This window comes from Neofelis nebulosa, chromosome 8 (genome assembly GCF_028018385.1).
Source record: "Neofelis nebulosa isolate mNeoNeb1 chromosome 8, mNeoNeb1.pri, whole genome shotgun sequence".
NCBI classification, from domain to species: Eukaryota; Metazoa; Chordata; class Mammalia; order Carnivora; family Felidae; genus Neofelis; species Neofelis nebulosa.
Genome location: NC_080789.1, coordinates 7318201 through 7332369, shown reverse-complemented (window position 1 = coordinate 7332369; position 14169 = coordinate 7318201). Strand labels below are relative to the sequence as shown.

General features: G+C 41.5%; 1 protein-coding gene across 3 annotated transcripts in view; it reads left to right on the top strand.

Moving 5' to 3' along the window:
- The window catches only part of MEI1 (meiotic double-stranded break formation protein 1), a 79026-nt gene that overhangs the window by 10421 nt on the left and 54436 nt on the right, over positions 1-14169 (top strand). For all 3 annotated transcript variants that reach the window (XM_058741158.1, XM_058741159.1, XM_058741157.1), the window contains exons 7-11: positions 156-286; positions 6444-6558; positions 7347-7463; positions 8661-8760; positions 8870-9004. In XM_058741158.1, coding sequence (XP_058597141.1) covers positions 156-286; positions 6444-6558; positions 7347-7463; positions 8661-8760; positions 8870-9004 — 598 coding nt within the window. The remainder of the gene's footprint in view (positions 1-155; positions 287-6443; positions 6559-7346; positions 7464-8660; positions 8761-8869; positions 9005-14169) is intronic.

Here is a 14169-nt window from a genome sequence, read left to right as displayed (position 1 = left end):
ACAATAAATTTCATATATTAAAAAAAATAACAAAATACTTAGGAATGTCTGTGGTGACATGATGAAATTTCTAGAGGATGTCTGAGGGGCTACCTTAGGCATACTCTGGTGCCTATACTTCTCTCGCCTCACCTCCCAACCCTTTTGTTTTCTAGGTTGGCTGAGGCAGCTGCTGAAGTACGATCTCTTTGTGTCTGTAATCATGAATGAATCTTCACTGGCGGAAAGTACGGAGGGTGTTGAGGGGCCACCAGGAAAGACCTCACTGCCTTTGGTGCTCAAAAAGGTGCTTGTCTTGTGATTTCTGGTCTCTAGGTTCAATAACAAGGGAACTGGTATGGCTCCTGGGCCTTGTATCACTCCTATCTAAGATTTCTAAGGTGTTTTCTTACTGGCTCAAACAATATGCTGTTAGAGTACTCAAAGTACAGTTGACCCTTGAACAACATGGGGGCTAGGGGCCCTGATTTCCCCTGCAGTTGAAAATTCACATAGAACTTTTGACTCCCCCCAAATTTAACTATTAATAGTCTGTTGACCAGAACCCTTACCAATAACATAACCAGTCGATTAATACATATTCTGTATGTTATATGTATTATATTCTGTATTCTTAAAATAAAATAAGCTAGAGAAAGGAAAATGTTATTAAGAAATTCATAAGGAGGTGGCAGACAGCCTCTCCTTTGCTCTCCCTTGTGGTATATTTAATAAACTTCTATCTCCTTTGGAAAAAAAATTCCTAAGGAGGAGAAAATATTTGGAGTACTGTACTGTATTTATCGAAAAAAGTCTGCATGTAAGTGGACCCGTGCAGTTCAAACCCACGTTGTTCAAGGTTCAACTGTAGGTTTTATTTCAGTTGTGAATATTTATATACACACCTCCCCCTTAACATCTTGGCTGGCTGATAATGGAGAATATATGCAGCAACAGAAAGTAAGCTATCTCAGGTGTTTTAGTGATAAAACTCAAGCTTCTTAGCTTGGTACCTAGAGTCCTCTTTCTCTGGATCCTCCTTATCCCTTTAGCCTTATTAACCTATCTCTTCCACCCCACAATCCAGTGCTCCAGCCATATGTAATTTCTCCCTGGCCCTGCATATGCTAGGACATTCTGTCTTTGTGCCTGTGCATCTGCACTTCTCCTTTGCCTGTAAAGCCTTTCCCCTCTCCTTTGTCTGTTGATCCTTCAAAGCCTATAGGGTTCCTTTGTCTTCTTGGCTCCTTTAGGCAGAATGTGCCCTGTGTCATGGCTTCACTATATTGTGGTTGATCTACTGGGAGCTTCTTTAGGGCAGGACCTGAGTCTGGCTGTATCTCTGTAGTGCGCAGCACAGTGCTTGGCAGAGCTACTTGCCCTCATCTGATAGTGGGGATATCATTGATTGACTAGACTGTAGGACTCCTTCTGCAGGAAAGAGGAGGGGCCCTGGTCAGAAGTGGAAAATGGACAGTTGGGGATAGAAAAGGCGGGTATTAAAAAGCCAGGGTAAACTGCTCCTCCTTATTTCCCTGGGATGCCTCTAGAAAGGTCCATGCAAGGCCCGTGAACTCTGAAGAGCAAGTTCTGTGTCTCTGAATCAGAAAATCTCAGATTGGGTTCTTTTCTGTGTTCATTTTTTTGCTGCCATCCTGAAGTCCATGGTAACATCTGGTTAGAACATTTTTTTTTTTTTAATTTTTAATTTTTTTTTTCAACATTTATTTATTTTTGGGACAGAGAGAGACAGAGCATGAACGGGGGAGGGGCAGAGAGAGAGAGGGAGACACAGAATCGGAAACAGGCTCCAGGCTCCGAGCCACCGGCCCAGAGCCCGACGCGGGGCTCGAACTCACGGACCGCGAGATCGTGACCTGGCTGAAGTCAGACGCCCAACCGACTGCGCCACCCAGGCGCCCCTGGTTAGAACATTTGATCCCAGGCTCAGCAGGACACAAGGTCTGTGTCCTCACAGTGCACCAAGGCAGCATAATGGTGGCAGGGACAGAGATTAGACAACACTTCCCTAGGGAGAGAGATAGGAATCTTGACTTAAGGGCCCTGGCCTCCACTCATATGTGGAGACTGTTCTTCTCTTGGCAACTTTGAATTATCAGTGTGTTATTTTACTACAGCAGCCAGCAAGGTTGGAACTAGGGTGAGATGAGTGAGATATTTGCCTTAGTTGTAAAATCAGGGGGTGCTAAAAACCTCAGCAATCAGGATAGTGTTTTAATGCAGTGTGTGTGTGTGTGTGTGTGTGTGTGTATTTTATTTATTTTTTTAATTCTTTTTTATTATTATTATTTTTTAATTAATTAATTAATTATTTATTTATTTTATTTTTTTATCTGTGTGTGTGTGTGTGTGTGTATTTTAAATCTGAGAGAGTGTGAGCCCATGAGCAGGGGAGAGGGGCAGAAAAAGAGAAAATCTTAAGCAGGCTCTGTGCTCAGTGCAGAGCCCAATGTGTGGCTTAATCCCATGACCCTGGGATCATGACCTGAGCTGAAATCAGGAGTTGGATGCTCAACCGACTGAGCCACCCAGGCTCAATTTTGTATATATTTATATATTAAAAAAAAAAAAAATATATATATATTTTATATATATACAAAATATATATATATATAATATATAGTATATATATACTACATACATATATATATATATATATATATATATATATATATATATATATATATGTAGGGTTTGCCTGGGTGGCTCAGTCGGTTGAGTGTCCGACTTTGGCTCAGGTCATGATCTCTCGGTTTGTGAGTTTGAGCCCTGCATCAGGCTCTGTGCTGACAGCTCGGAGCCTGGAGCCTGCTTCGGATTCTGTGTCTTGTTCTTTCTCTGCCCCTCCTCTGCTCATGCTCTGTCTCTCTCTGTGTCTCAATAATAAATAAACATTAAAAAAAATTTTTTTAAATATATATATAATTAAAATTTTTTTTAATGTTTATTCATTTTTGAGAGAAGAGACAGAGAGCATTGAGTGGGAGAGAGGCAGACACAGAGAGAGACACAGAACTCAATGCAGGCTCCAGGCTCCTCGCTGTCAGCACAGAGTCCAAAGTGGGGCTAGAACTCACGAATGGTGAGATCATGACCTGAGCCGAAGTTGGATGCTTAACCTTGACTGAGCCACCCAGGTGCCCTGTATGTATGTGTGTGTGTGTGTGTGTGTGTGTGTGTGTATATATATATATATATTTTTTTTTAATGTATATTTATTTATTTTTTTGAGAGAGAGAGCATGAGCAGAGGAGGGGCAGAGAGAGAGGGAGAGAGAGGATCCGAAGCGGGCTCTGCACTGAGAGCAACAAGCCTGATATGGGGCTCAAACTCACAAACCATGAGATCATGATCTGAGCTGAAGTCGGATACTCAACTGACTGAGCCACCCAGGTGCCCCTGCAATATTTTTTTAAAAATCAAAGTTAATGCAAAAAAAAAAAAAAGTTAATTCATAGTGAACAAAATACCAAAATTTTAAATAAAGATAAGATCATCATATATCCTTTTATCTCTGTTCTGGCATATTTGTCAGAGTCTAATGCTATTCCTTCCTGATTTTGGCTGGTAATCAACTTATTCCCCCTTAATTCAGATCCCTAGGAATATATTGTCAATGTTTGTGTCTCTTCTGTTGCAATGTTGATCCATTCATTTAGTCAAATATATACTGAGCACTAATATGAGGTGTTAGTTACTGTGTTAGGCACTGGGAATATCATGGTATGTAAACAGACAAGTTCCTTGCCTTTACATGGTCTCCTGGGGAAGGCAGATAATAAACAAGCAAATGAACAAGCAAAGTATTCTAGTTTTGCTATAAAGGAAACAAAGAGGAGATGAGATAGTAGTGAGGAAGGCCAGCTACAGGTTGAGTGGTAGGCAGGGCCTCTCTGAAAGGTTGACACTTGAGCTGATGCTTGAAGATTTAAAGTCAGCCAGTGATCAATTATACCTCAATGAGGCTGAAAATAAGTAAATTAAGTAAGTAAGTAAGCTAGTGATATGAAGAGTGGGCAGAAAAGTATGTCAGGCAGAGGGAACAGCAAATAAAGGCTAGAGGAAGAGAGATGCCCGATGTGTTCTAGGAGCAGATGGAGGCCAATGGGATGGATGGTGGGTGGAATGTGATGTGGCCCAAGATGAATTTACACTTGATCTTAGCCAAAAGGCCAAGAAGTGATAGCCTAAGATGAGTCTAGAGATTAAACAGGAAAAATCATGCTAGCCCTGATGGGTCACGGTAAATAATTAGGATCTTTTTAAAGACAGATGTTCATAATTAATTTTGTTTATGATGAAAAATAGGTTTGGAGTGTTTTCTTTCTCAACACAATAAGGAACATGCACTTTAAGCCAAGAATTGTTGTTTTTGCTTAGCAGTTAAATACCGTTTTTCTTTTTTTTTTTTAATTATTTATTTTTTAATGTTTTTTACCTTTGAGAGAGAGAGAGAGAGCGAGAGAGAGAGAGAGAGCATGAATGGGGAAGGGGCAGAGACACACACACACACACACACACACACACACACACACACACACAGAATCTGAAGCAGGCTCCAGGCTCTGAGCTGTCAGCTTTGAGATCATGACCTGAGCCGAAGTTGGACGCCTAACTGACTGAACTCCTAATATCATTAGGAACTCCCAGGTGCTCCTGAATATCATTTTTTTTAAGATAAGTTTTTTGTTTTTTGTTTTTTGTTTTTTTTACATTTTAACAGCTCTGAAATTGGGAGACATTTTACCATCAGTGCTGTGTTATAGCTTAATAATAGCTCTTTTACTCTTAGTGGTATATAAAATAATGGTTTACCTTACATCAGTAGCATTTTAAGATACATGTCATTTCCTATATAAAATAGAAGATAAAGATTAATGCTGTATAGAAACCCCTTTGCATAGTAATAGAAAGGCTGATCATGTGTCCATATTCAAGCCTGACATAACTGAGATGGGTTTAAGCTTGCAGTCCTCAGATGCCTCTCTACCAGATATGAATGTGACTTGGTCGTTTTCCTTTGCAACTCTAAAACCAGGCACACCCTCCTTTGTGGCTCATGATATATGTTCTACTCATCATTTTCCCCTAGAATTCCAGTTTCTCCTACACTTAAAATCTGGGAGCACCTGGCTGGCTTAGTCAGAGGAGCATGTGATCTTGATCTTGCGGTCTTGAGTTTGAGCCCCAGGTGGCGTATAGAGACTACTTAATAAATAAAACTTAAAAGAAATATGTAGTTGCAATTAACCCTTTCCTTGATTTCTGAAAGTGCTATAGGACTTCTGATAGCTATGGTGTCCAGTAGGAGTTTGGAAATTCATTGAAATGTTTTGAGTAGTGGAATAATCTGATCTAAAATTTGATGGAGGAGGCATCTCTGTTGTAGGAGGATGCCTAAATTTGGATGTGGCTGACATAAGTTTCTGCCTTACCTTTTCCACTTACTAGCTATGTGGCCTGGAATAAGTGACTTAACCTCCATGAGCTTTAATTCCTTCCTCTGTGTGTTGAGAGTCTCCAAGACCACCCCCAGGTTCAATGATTCACTAGGAGGGCTCACAGGATTCAGTAAATAGTCATACTCATGCCTCTTACTTATTACAGTGAAAGAATACAAAGCAAAATTGGCAAAGAGAAAAGCTGTGTGGGGTGAAATCTGGGGGACAACCAGGCACAAGCTTTTAAGAGTCCTCTCTCAGTGGAGTCAGACAAAGATGCACTTTATTCCTTCAGCAATCAACTGTGGCAACACATGTGATTTGTTGCCTGGCAGAGAAGCTTATTAGAGTCTCAGTGCCCAAGATTTTTATTGTGGGCAGACTGATCATGTAGGCATCCTCTGCCTAGTACAACCAAAGTTGTACAGACTCCCAGGAGGAAGAGCAGGTATTCAGCATAAACTACATTGTTTGTACAAATAGTTTAGTCACAGAGAGTCAATATTAACGGTTCAGGGAGTGGTGGGAGCCCTCCTAAAATCCAACTTCCCAAACCTAGTCAGTGTTCAACCTTATAGACAGGCCTTTCTAAGGATAACAGTCTCAGGCCTGCTATGTTGGTTCCTTTCAGCACACCCTGTAGAGTGAGGCTCATAGTAGAACTTTCCCCTGGTATGTTTCAGGCTTGTTGCAAGCATCAAAACCAGATGAGGGCTGTGAAAGTACTTCTGTTAATGAAGGCCCAAACCCTTCCTGGTGACAGTTTTAGTGTTCTTTGAGTGCCATTGTGTTCTTTTGTTCTGTTTCTCACTTACTGTTGTTCAGGCAGACTCCTTTCCATAATCTAGAATTGCTCTCCCTGAGTACCATCCTTGTGCCTGATGCCATCTAGTGCAGGAGGGATTCAGAGAGGAATTGGGCTCTTGCCCTGTGGCACTCAGGCTGCTACCCTCTACCTGTCAGTGGTGTGACTGCAGCACTTTTTGCTGCCTGTTTCTCCAGCTTCTCCTCTCTAGAGATGAGACTCTGCAAGTGGCCAGTGCCCACTGTATAACTGCGGTGCTGGTCCACTCTCCAGCGAAGCATGCCCCAGCCTTCATCCATGCCGACATCCCAGGTAGGGAGCTCCATCTAATCTCCTCTGAGGGCCCTGGGGTTCTGACTGGAGACCCTTGAGTCACACAGCGGTAGCTGTGCTATTGGGGTTCTTTGATAATACATTGTGGAGGGATGGGCTGGTGGCAGGCTCAGTTGTACAGGACAGACTCTAGGAAGTAGGCCTCATAAAGTGAATCCTCTTGCTACGGACCTCTTAGATGACCTTGAGCAATTTGTTACTGATCTTTGTCATTTATTTGACCATCTAGGAAAAAGCACCTAGTGTGAGGTGGTGGACAGACCTGTGGACAGGAAGGCAAAGGGAACTAATGTTTCTTGAGGGCTTGTCATGACCAGGAAATATGCCCTGAGGTGCACTGTAAGTGCTGCCACGTTCAGGTTCTCATCTTTGCTGTTTTATGGATAAGGAAATTGAGGATCAGAGAAGGAAATTTATAAGGCTAGTCACTGACAGAGAAGGGATATGAAATCAAGCCTCTCTGGCTTTAAAAACTTTTCTCTGCATCCTGCTATTACCCATCCTGAATTCCAGTCCCACCTCTACCACTAACAGTACCTCTCTCTGGGTCTCAGTTACCTCATCTTTTAAAAAGATGAGGTTAGATCCTAACCCTGAGGTTATTTTCCAGGCTTATCTGTGAATTCATGATCATGTCTCATGGAGAGGGTGTGTAAAGAGATGAAGTAATAGGTGTGAGATGCAGAACGAATCCATGGCCCTAGCTTTAGTTAATGGATCGTGATCATGCAACGGTCATCCATTGTTTTCTCCCCTCTTCCGGCCAGAGTTCCTCTTTGAGCACCTTTCCTCTTCCAGCGAAGTGCTCGTCTGGTTCAGCTATAACTGCTTGATACTTCTGGCGGAAGAGCCCCTCTTCTTTTCCAAGTGCCACACGGTGTATGGTGAGTGATGGGAGTCCTCCACGAGCTCTGGGTAGGGTGGTCAGCACTTTGAAGTTGGGTAGTAGTGAAAATGATGGGGGGCTAGCCTATACCTTGGAGGGATGGCTGGGTCTGGTCATCTCTATTAGCCCAAACTCATTACCAGATTCCATACGGAAGCAATGATATCCAGACAGTTCCCCTCACAGATTGACAGAAGTATCTATGTTTGGCGAGAAAAAGGCACTCCTATTAGCTGCTGAATGAATTCCAATTGTACCTTAAGAACAACTTTACTCAGCCTTGGATTCAGTCCTTTTCTGTCCATCTAGTTAATCCCTAAATTTTGCTGATTCAGCCTTTCAAGTTTTCTTGAAACTGTCCCTTCCTTTTCCTTCTTGGTGATACCTTCTTTGTCAGGGACTTTTTTTTTTTTTTTTTTTTTTTAATGTGTATTTATTTTTGAGAGACAGAGAGACAGAGAACAAGTTGGGGAGGGGCAGAGAGAGAGGGAGATACAGAATCCAAAGCAGGCTCCAGGCTCTGAGCTGTCAGCACAGAGCCCGACCTGGGACTCGAACCTGTGAAATGTGAAATTATGACCTGAGCGGAAGTTAGACACTTAACCAACTGAGCCACCCAGGCGCCCCTTGTCTGGGACTTTTTACATCCTGTCTGGATTTTTAGGCAGGGCACAGTCATTCATTTTATATTCTGTGTTCCTGTTCTATTCCAGGCACCAGGCTAGGACCTAGAGATTTAGGGATACATATAATGTGGTCCCTGTCCTCTGGAAGGGGAGAGAGATATAAACAAGCTGATTAGGGCTCTGCTAGAGGAAAATACAGGGGATATGGGAGCTCAGTGGAGGCCCACAGCTCTGCCTGAGGCCCACAGCTCTGACTTGACTTTTGAGAAAGAATAGGAGTGTGTCTAGTAGAAAAGGCACAACTTGGTCAGTAGACGTTCACTGAATACCTCGAGTACCAGGGCCTGTGCTATGGCTTGTGCTGGGTTTCAGGGAGACAGAGATGAATCAGATAAGGGCCTGCCCTCAAAGATCTCAGTCCCATCCCATCAGTTCAACCTTGTCAGGGCCTCTCCATGAGGGGTCACCAGCAAAAATGTGCTACCCAGAACCTCTTACTTCTCCTGGGCAGGCATTGAAGAAACTACCAACTACTGATCCTTGGCCTCTGCCATGTCATTTTGAAATAGGGATTGAGTCAGTGGTGAGGAGCCTACAGGGAAGCCTGCGGATGAACAACACAGAGCTACATAAGGAGGGCCTGCTGCTTTTTGCTGAGATCCTCACTCGGTGAGCAAAGTGATGTGAAATTGACCTGTAGGAGCCAGACTGGAGAAGGAAAGAAGGTGGAGTCAGTGATAGGCATTCACTTACTCATTGCTCATTTACCATTTCTTAGGCAGCCAGAGGAGATCAAACTGTTCACAAGCTCAACCATGTGTAGAGATGCTGGCCGTGCCCTCCAAGAGGCAGTAAATAGCCCTGTGCTGGAAGTGGCTGCTGAGGCAGTGAAGGCCATTTCTGCCTTTCTGAGGTGAGAGACCCAGGTGGGCTGAACTTTCTACCTCTGCGTGTCCCGCAGGCCAGGTCAAGTCAGGGAAGCTTCTGGGAGGTACTTGTCCTTTGGGTCAGGGAATCAATCAATCTTCCCTCCCTCCCTCCCTCCCTCCCTCCCTCCCTCCCTCCCTCCCTCCCTTCCTTCCTTCCTTCCTTCCTATTTATTTATTTATTTATTTCAATAAAATATATATATATATATATATATATATTTTTTTTTTTTTTTTCCAGGAATAGACTTTAGTGATTCATCACTTACATTTAACACCCAGTGCTCTTCCCAACCAGTGTCCCCCTTAATGCCCCTGATCCCTTTAGCGCTTCCCCCCACCTAACACCCTACCAGCAACCTTCAGTTTGTCCTCTGTATTTAGGAGTCTGTTATGGTTTGTCTCCCTCTCTGTTTTTATATTATTTTTACTTCTCTTCCTATATATTCATCTATTATGTATCTTAAATCCCACATATGAGTGAAATCGTATGATATTTATCTTCTTCTGACTGACTTATTTCACTTAGCATAATACACTCTAGTTCCATCCACGTTGTTGCAAATGGCAAGATTTCATTTTTTTTTCATCGCTGAGTAATATTCCATTAAATATATATACCACATCTTTTTTATCCATTCATCAGTTGGTGGACATTTGGGCTCTTTCCATACTTTGGCTATTGTTGATAGTGCTGCTATAAACATTGGGGTGCATGTGCCCCTTCGAATCAGCATTTTTGTGTCCTTTGAATAATTATCTAGTAGTGCAGTTGCTGGGTTGTAGGATAGTTCTATTTTTAACTTTTTGAGGAACCTCCATACTTTTTTCCAGTGTGGCTGCACCAGTTTGCATTCCCACAAGCAGTGCAAAAGGGTTCCCCTTTCTCCGCATTCTCGCCAACATCTGTTGTTGCCTGAGTTGTTAATTTTAACCATTGACAGGTGTGAGTTGGTATCTCATTGTAGTTTTGATTTGTATTTCCCTGATGATGGATGATGTTGACCATTTTTTCATGTGTCTGTTAGCCTTCTGGATGTCTTCTTTGGAAAAGTATCCATTCATGTCTTTTGCCCATTTCACTAGTTTTTTTTTTTTTTTTTTGGGTGTTGAGTTTGATAAGTTCTTTATCTTATATGTCATTTGCAAATATCTTCTCCCATTCCATCGGTTGCCTTTTAGTTTTGCTGATTGTTTCCTTTGCTGTGCAGAAGCTTTTTATCTTGATGAGGTCCCAATAGTTCACTTTTGCTTTTGTTTCCCTTGCCTCCGGAGACATGTCAAGTAGGAAGTTGCTGTGGCCGAGGTCAGAGGTTGTTGCCTGTTCTGTCCTCTAGGATTTTGATGGCTTCCTGTCTTACATTTTAGGTCTTTCATACATCTTGAGTTTATTTTGTGTATGGTGTAAGAAAGTGGTTCCAGGTTCATTCTTTTGCATGTTGCTGTCCAGTTTCCCAGCACCATTTGCTGAAGAGGCTTTTTTCCTTGGATATTCTTTTCTGCTTTGTCAAAGAGTAGTTGGCCATATGTTTGTGGGTCGATTTCTGGGTTCTCTATTCTGTTCCATTGATCTATGTGTCTGTTTTTGTGCCAGTACCATACTGTCTTGATGATTACAGCTTTGTAATATAACTTGAAGTCTGGAATTGTGATGCCTCCTGCTTTGGTTTTCTTTTTCAAGATTGCTTTGGCTATTCGGGGTCTTTTCTGGTTCCATACAAATTTTAGGGTTGTTTTTTCTAGCTCTGTGAAGAATGCTGGTATTATTTTGATAGGGATTGCATTGAATATGTAGATTGCTTTGGGTAGTGTTGACATTTTAACAATATTTGTTCTTCCAATCTATGAGCATGGAATGTTTTTCCATTTTTTTGTGTGTCATCTTCAATTTCTTTAGTAAGCTTTCTATAGTTTTTAGTATATATATTTTTCACCTCTTTGGTTAGGTTTATTCCTAGGTATTTTATGGTTTTTGGTGCAAGGGAAATTTTCATGAATTTTTTCTTTCCAGTACGTTATTTACTCTGTTCTCTCTTTCTGGAACTGCCATTCCAATGTTGGACATTCTGGATGGGTCCTTTAATTTTCTTTGTTTTCTGAAAGCTTTTCTTTTTTTTTTTTCATTATGCACTAGTTTCTGGGAAATTTTATTGACTTTATGTTTCTTGAAATTTTTTTTAATGTTTATTTTTGAAAAAGTGAGAGAAAGCGTGAGTGGGGGAGGAGCAGAGAGAGATGCACACACAGAATCTGAAGCAGGCTCCAGGCTCTAAGCTGTCAGCCCAGAGCCTGATGCAGGGCTCGAACTCACGAGCTGTGAGATCATGACCTGAGCTGAAGTCAGACACTCAACCGACTGAGCCACCCAGGTGCCCCAGTTGACTTTATCTTTCAGCCCTTCATTTGTGTGTTTTATTTCTGCTTTCATATTTAATTTGGAAGAGTTCTTTCCAATTCTCTGCATTTTTTTAAATTTTAAAAATATTTATTTATTTTGAGAGAAAGAGAGCACATGAGTGGGGGAGGGTCAGAGAGAGAGGAAGAGAGAGAGAATCCCAAGCAGACTTTGTGCTGTCAGCACAGAGCCTGATGTGGTGTTTGGACCCACAAACCATGAGGTCATGATCTGAGCTGAAATCAAGATCAGATGCTTAACCACCTGAGCCACCCAGGTACCCCTTAATTTTTTTTTAAGTAAGCTCTATGCCCAATGTGGGGTTTGAACTCATGACCCTGAGATCAAGAATCGCATACTCCACTGAGCCAGCCAGACACCCCATCTGCGTGTCTTTACATAGCATTTTATTCTATTTATTTCATGGATGTAATTTTTTAAAACTTTTAGTCAAGATTTTTCTCCTACTTCCTTTCTACTAATTGTTATTTTTGCCTAAAATGTTCTTCCCTAAAATCTTTGCATGAGTGGCTTCTTCCCATTATCATTCAGGTCGCATTCAGAGCATCCTTCCCTAACTAATCCATTAGGCTGTTATATAGCGCCTATCAAACACTTGATGTTCTTGTTTATTCTTTTGTTTTGTGTCTCTCCTCATTATAATAATAATCTCCAAAAGATCAGGGACCATGTCAGTTCTTTTACTACTATAAGCCTCATTTCTGGAAGATAGTGTATAAATGAAGGATGTCAAAATAGATGGTAAGACTAAGAGATCTTAGGGTCAGGATGGAAATTATAACTTAGAAAGATGCTGGATATCTTGAAAAAAAAGTAATGGAGGAAACTTGAATAAATTCTGTTTCCATGTTTTCCCTTCTAAAACTCTAACAAAGTAATATATTCAAATAGTAAAAAATAAAATATACAGGTATATAATGGAAAAGAACAGTCTCCTGTCCCCACTTCCTAAAGGAAACTAACTTTAATTCATTTTGGTTTTAATTCTGGTGATTATCTCCCTACATCTAAACAATATGCTTATAATGGTGCTACTTTGTCAATTTAGGACATTATTCATTGAATCACCAGTAAGAAAGACCAAGATTTAGTTCATGTTATTTTGTCTTCTCTACATTTCCTTGGCATTTTTGCCAACATAATATTTTATGTTTTCAAACCATTAAATAGTATACTTAAAACTTGTATTTCTTGTTCCCTCAACTTGAAGAGCTTTCTCTTGACTCCCCACTTGGTTAGCCGAGTATATTAGCATACAACTTTTCCTTTCTCCTCTCCTCTCTACCTTCTACTTCTCAATGTCAGCCAGCTGTACCTTTAATTTTACATGGTAAAGGTTAATATTTATAGTCTCTTTGTGACTATATTGAAGTCTTTGTGATTTGACTCTAGGCTGGTTCTAAAAATGGAAGCAAAAAATAACATTTATATTACAATGACTTCAGTCTGTCTCTTTTCCCCCTTTGTCCTTTCCTGGATTTGAATCTCTAAATCTGGGGCATGAATCTCAGTGAGGGTGAGATGAGAAACCAATCGAGTAATAAAGGTACAGAATAAGAGCAGTGTCAATTAGAGGTGTTCATGCAGAACTGGAGGTCTCCCAGGAGGCTAGTGTTATAGGGGACTGGTAGCTCCTTTCAGGCAGGAGGTGGATGATGAGAGAAATTTAGATTTGTGGAAGGACCATGTGGGTGGGGAAGTATAGGGATTACTTAGGGTACAGTAGCTAGTCTAGCTAGCAGGTTGTGTGAAGGGAGTAGTGCGTGAAGAAGCTGGGAAAGCTGAGTAGGTCAGAACTGTGGAGAGTGCTAGGGAGGAGGCGGTTATTAATCCTAAGATGATTTTACTTTTCATGTTAGTTTCCTAGAAGGTTTACTGAGGTGTTCCCTCTGAGGGAGAGTGTGGTTCAGTGGGTCTCTGGGAAGCACAACTGGAAGGAGGAATGAGGAGGGAGAATTGCTGAAAAGAATTTAAAGATGGCAGAACTAAGGATTGACAATCAGTGTAGGGTAGAAGCTTAGAGCTCCTAGAAGTGAAGAAAAAAAGGGAAATCAAGCCTTAACTGTATGCAGTGAACTGAGTGCCTGTTAGAAGGCCCAACAGATAACTGTTAGTGTTCAAAAAAGGGCCACGGCTGAAGGTTAACATAGGTTTCTCCTGAGTTACCATGCTGGTTTGAATAGCACCCCTGTAAAATTCATGCTCACCCATAACCTCTGAATGTGATCTTATTTGGGAATAGGGCCTTTGATTGAATTAAAATGAGGTCACACAGTACGGGCTCCTAAATCCAAAGACTGGTGCCCTTATAAGGAGAGGGAGATTCGGACATATAGTAACAGTCACACACAGAGGGAAGGTACCCATGTGAAGAAGACATAGAAATGTAACTTCGGCTGTGAGCCAAAGGATGACAAAGATTGCTGGCAACCATCAGCAGCTGAGGGGGCAAGGCAGGATTCTTCCCTGGAGCCCTTAGAGGGAACCGACGCCTTGATTTCGGCCTTCTGGTCCCCAGAACTATGAGAGCACAAGTTTCTGTTGTTTTAAGCCATGTAGTTCGTGGCAATTTGTTACAGCATCCCTAGGCAACAAATGCAGCTACCTTATACCCTGCCAAGTAGTCATTCATTCATTTAACATCTTTTTAAAAATTTATCATCAGTTTATAATGCATCTAGCTCTGTTTAGGTAGCTGGACTCTGGCCTCTTGGAGCTTACAATTAGACTAGTCAA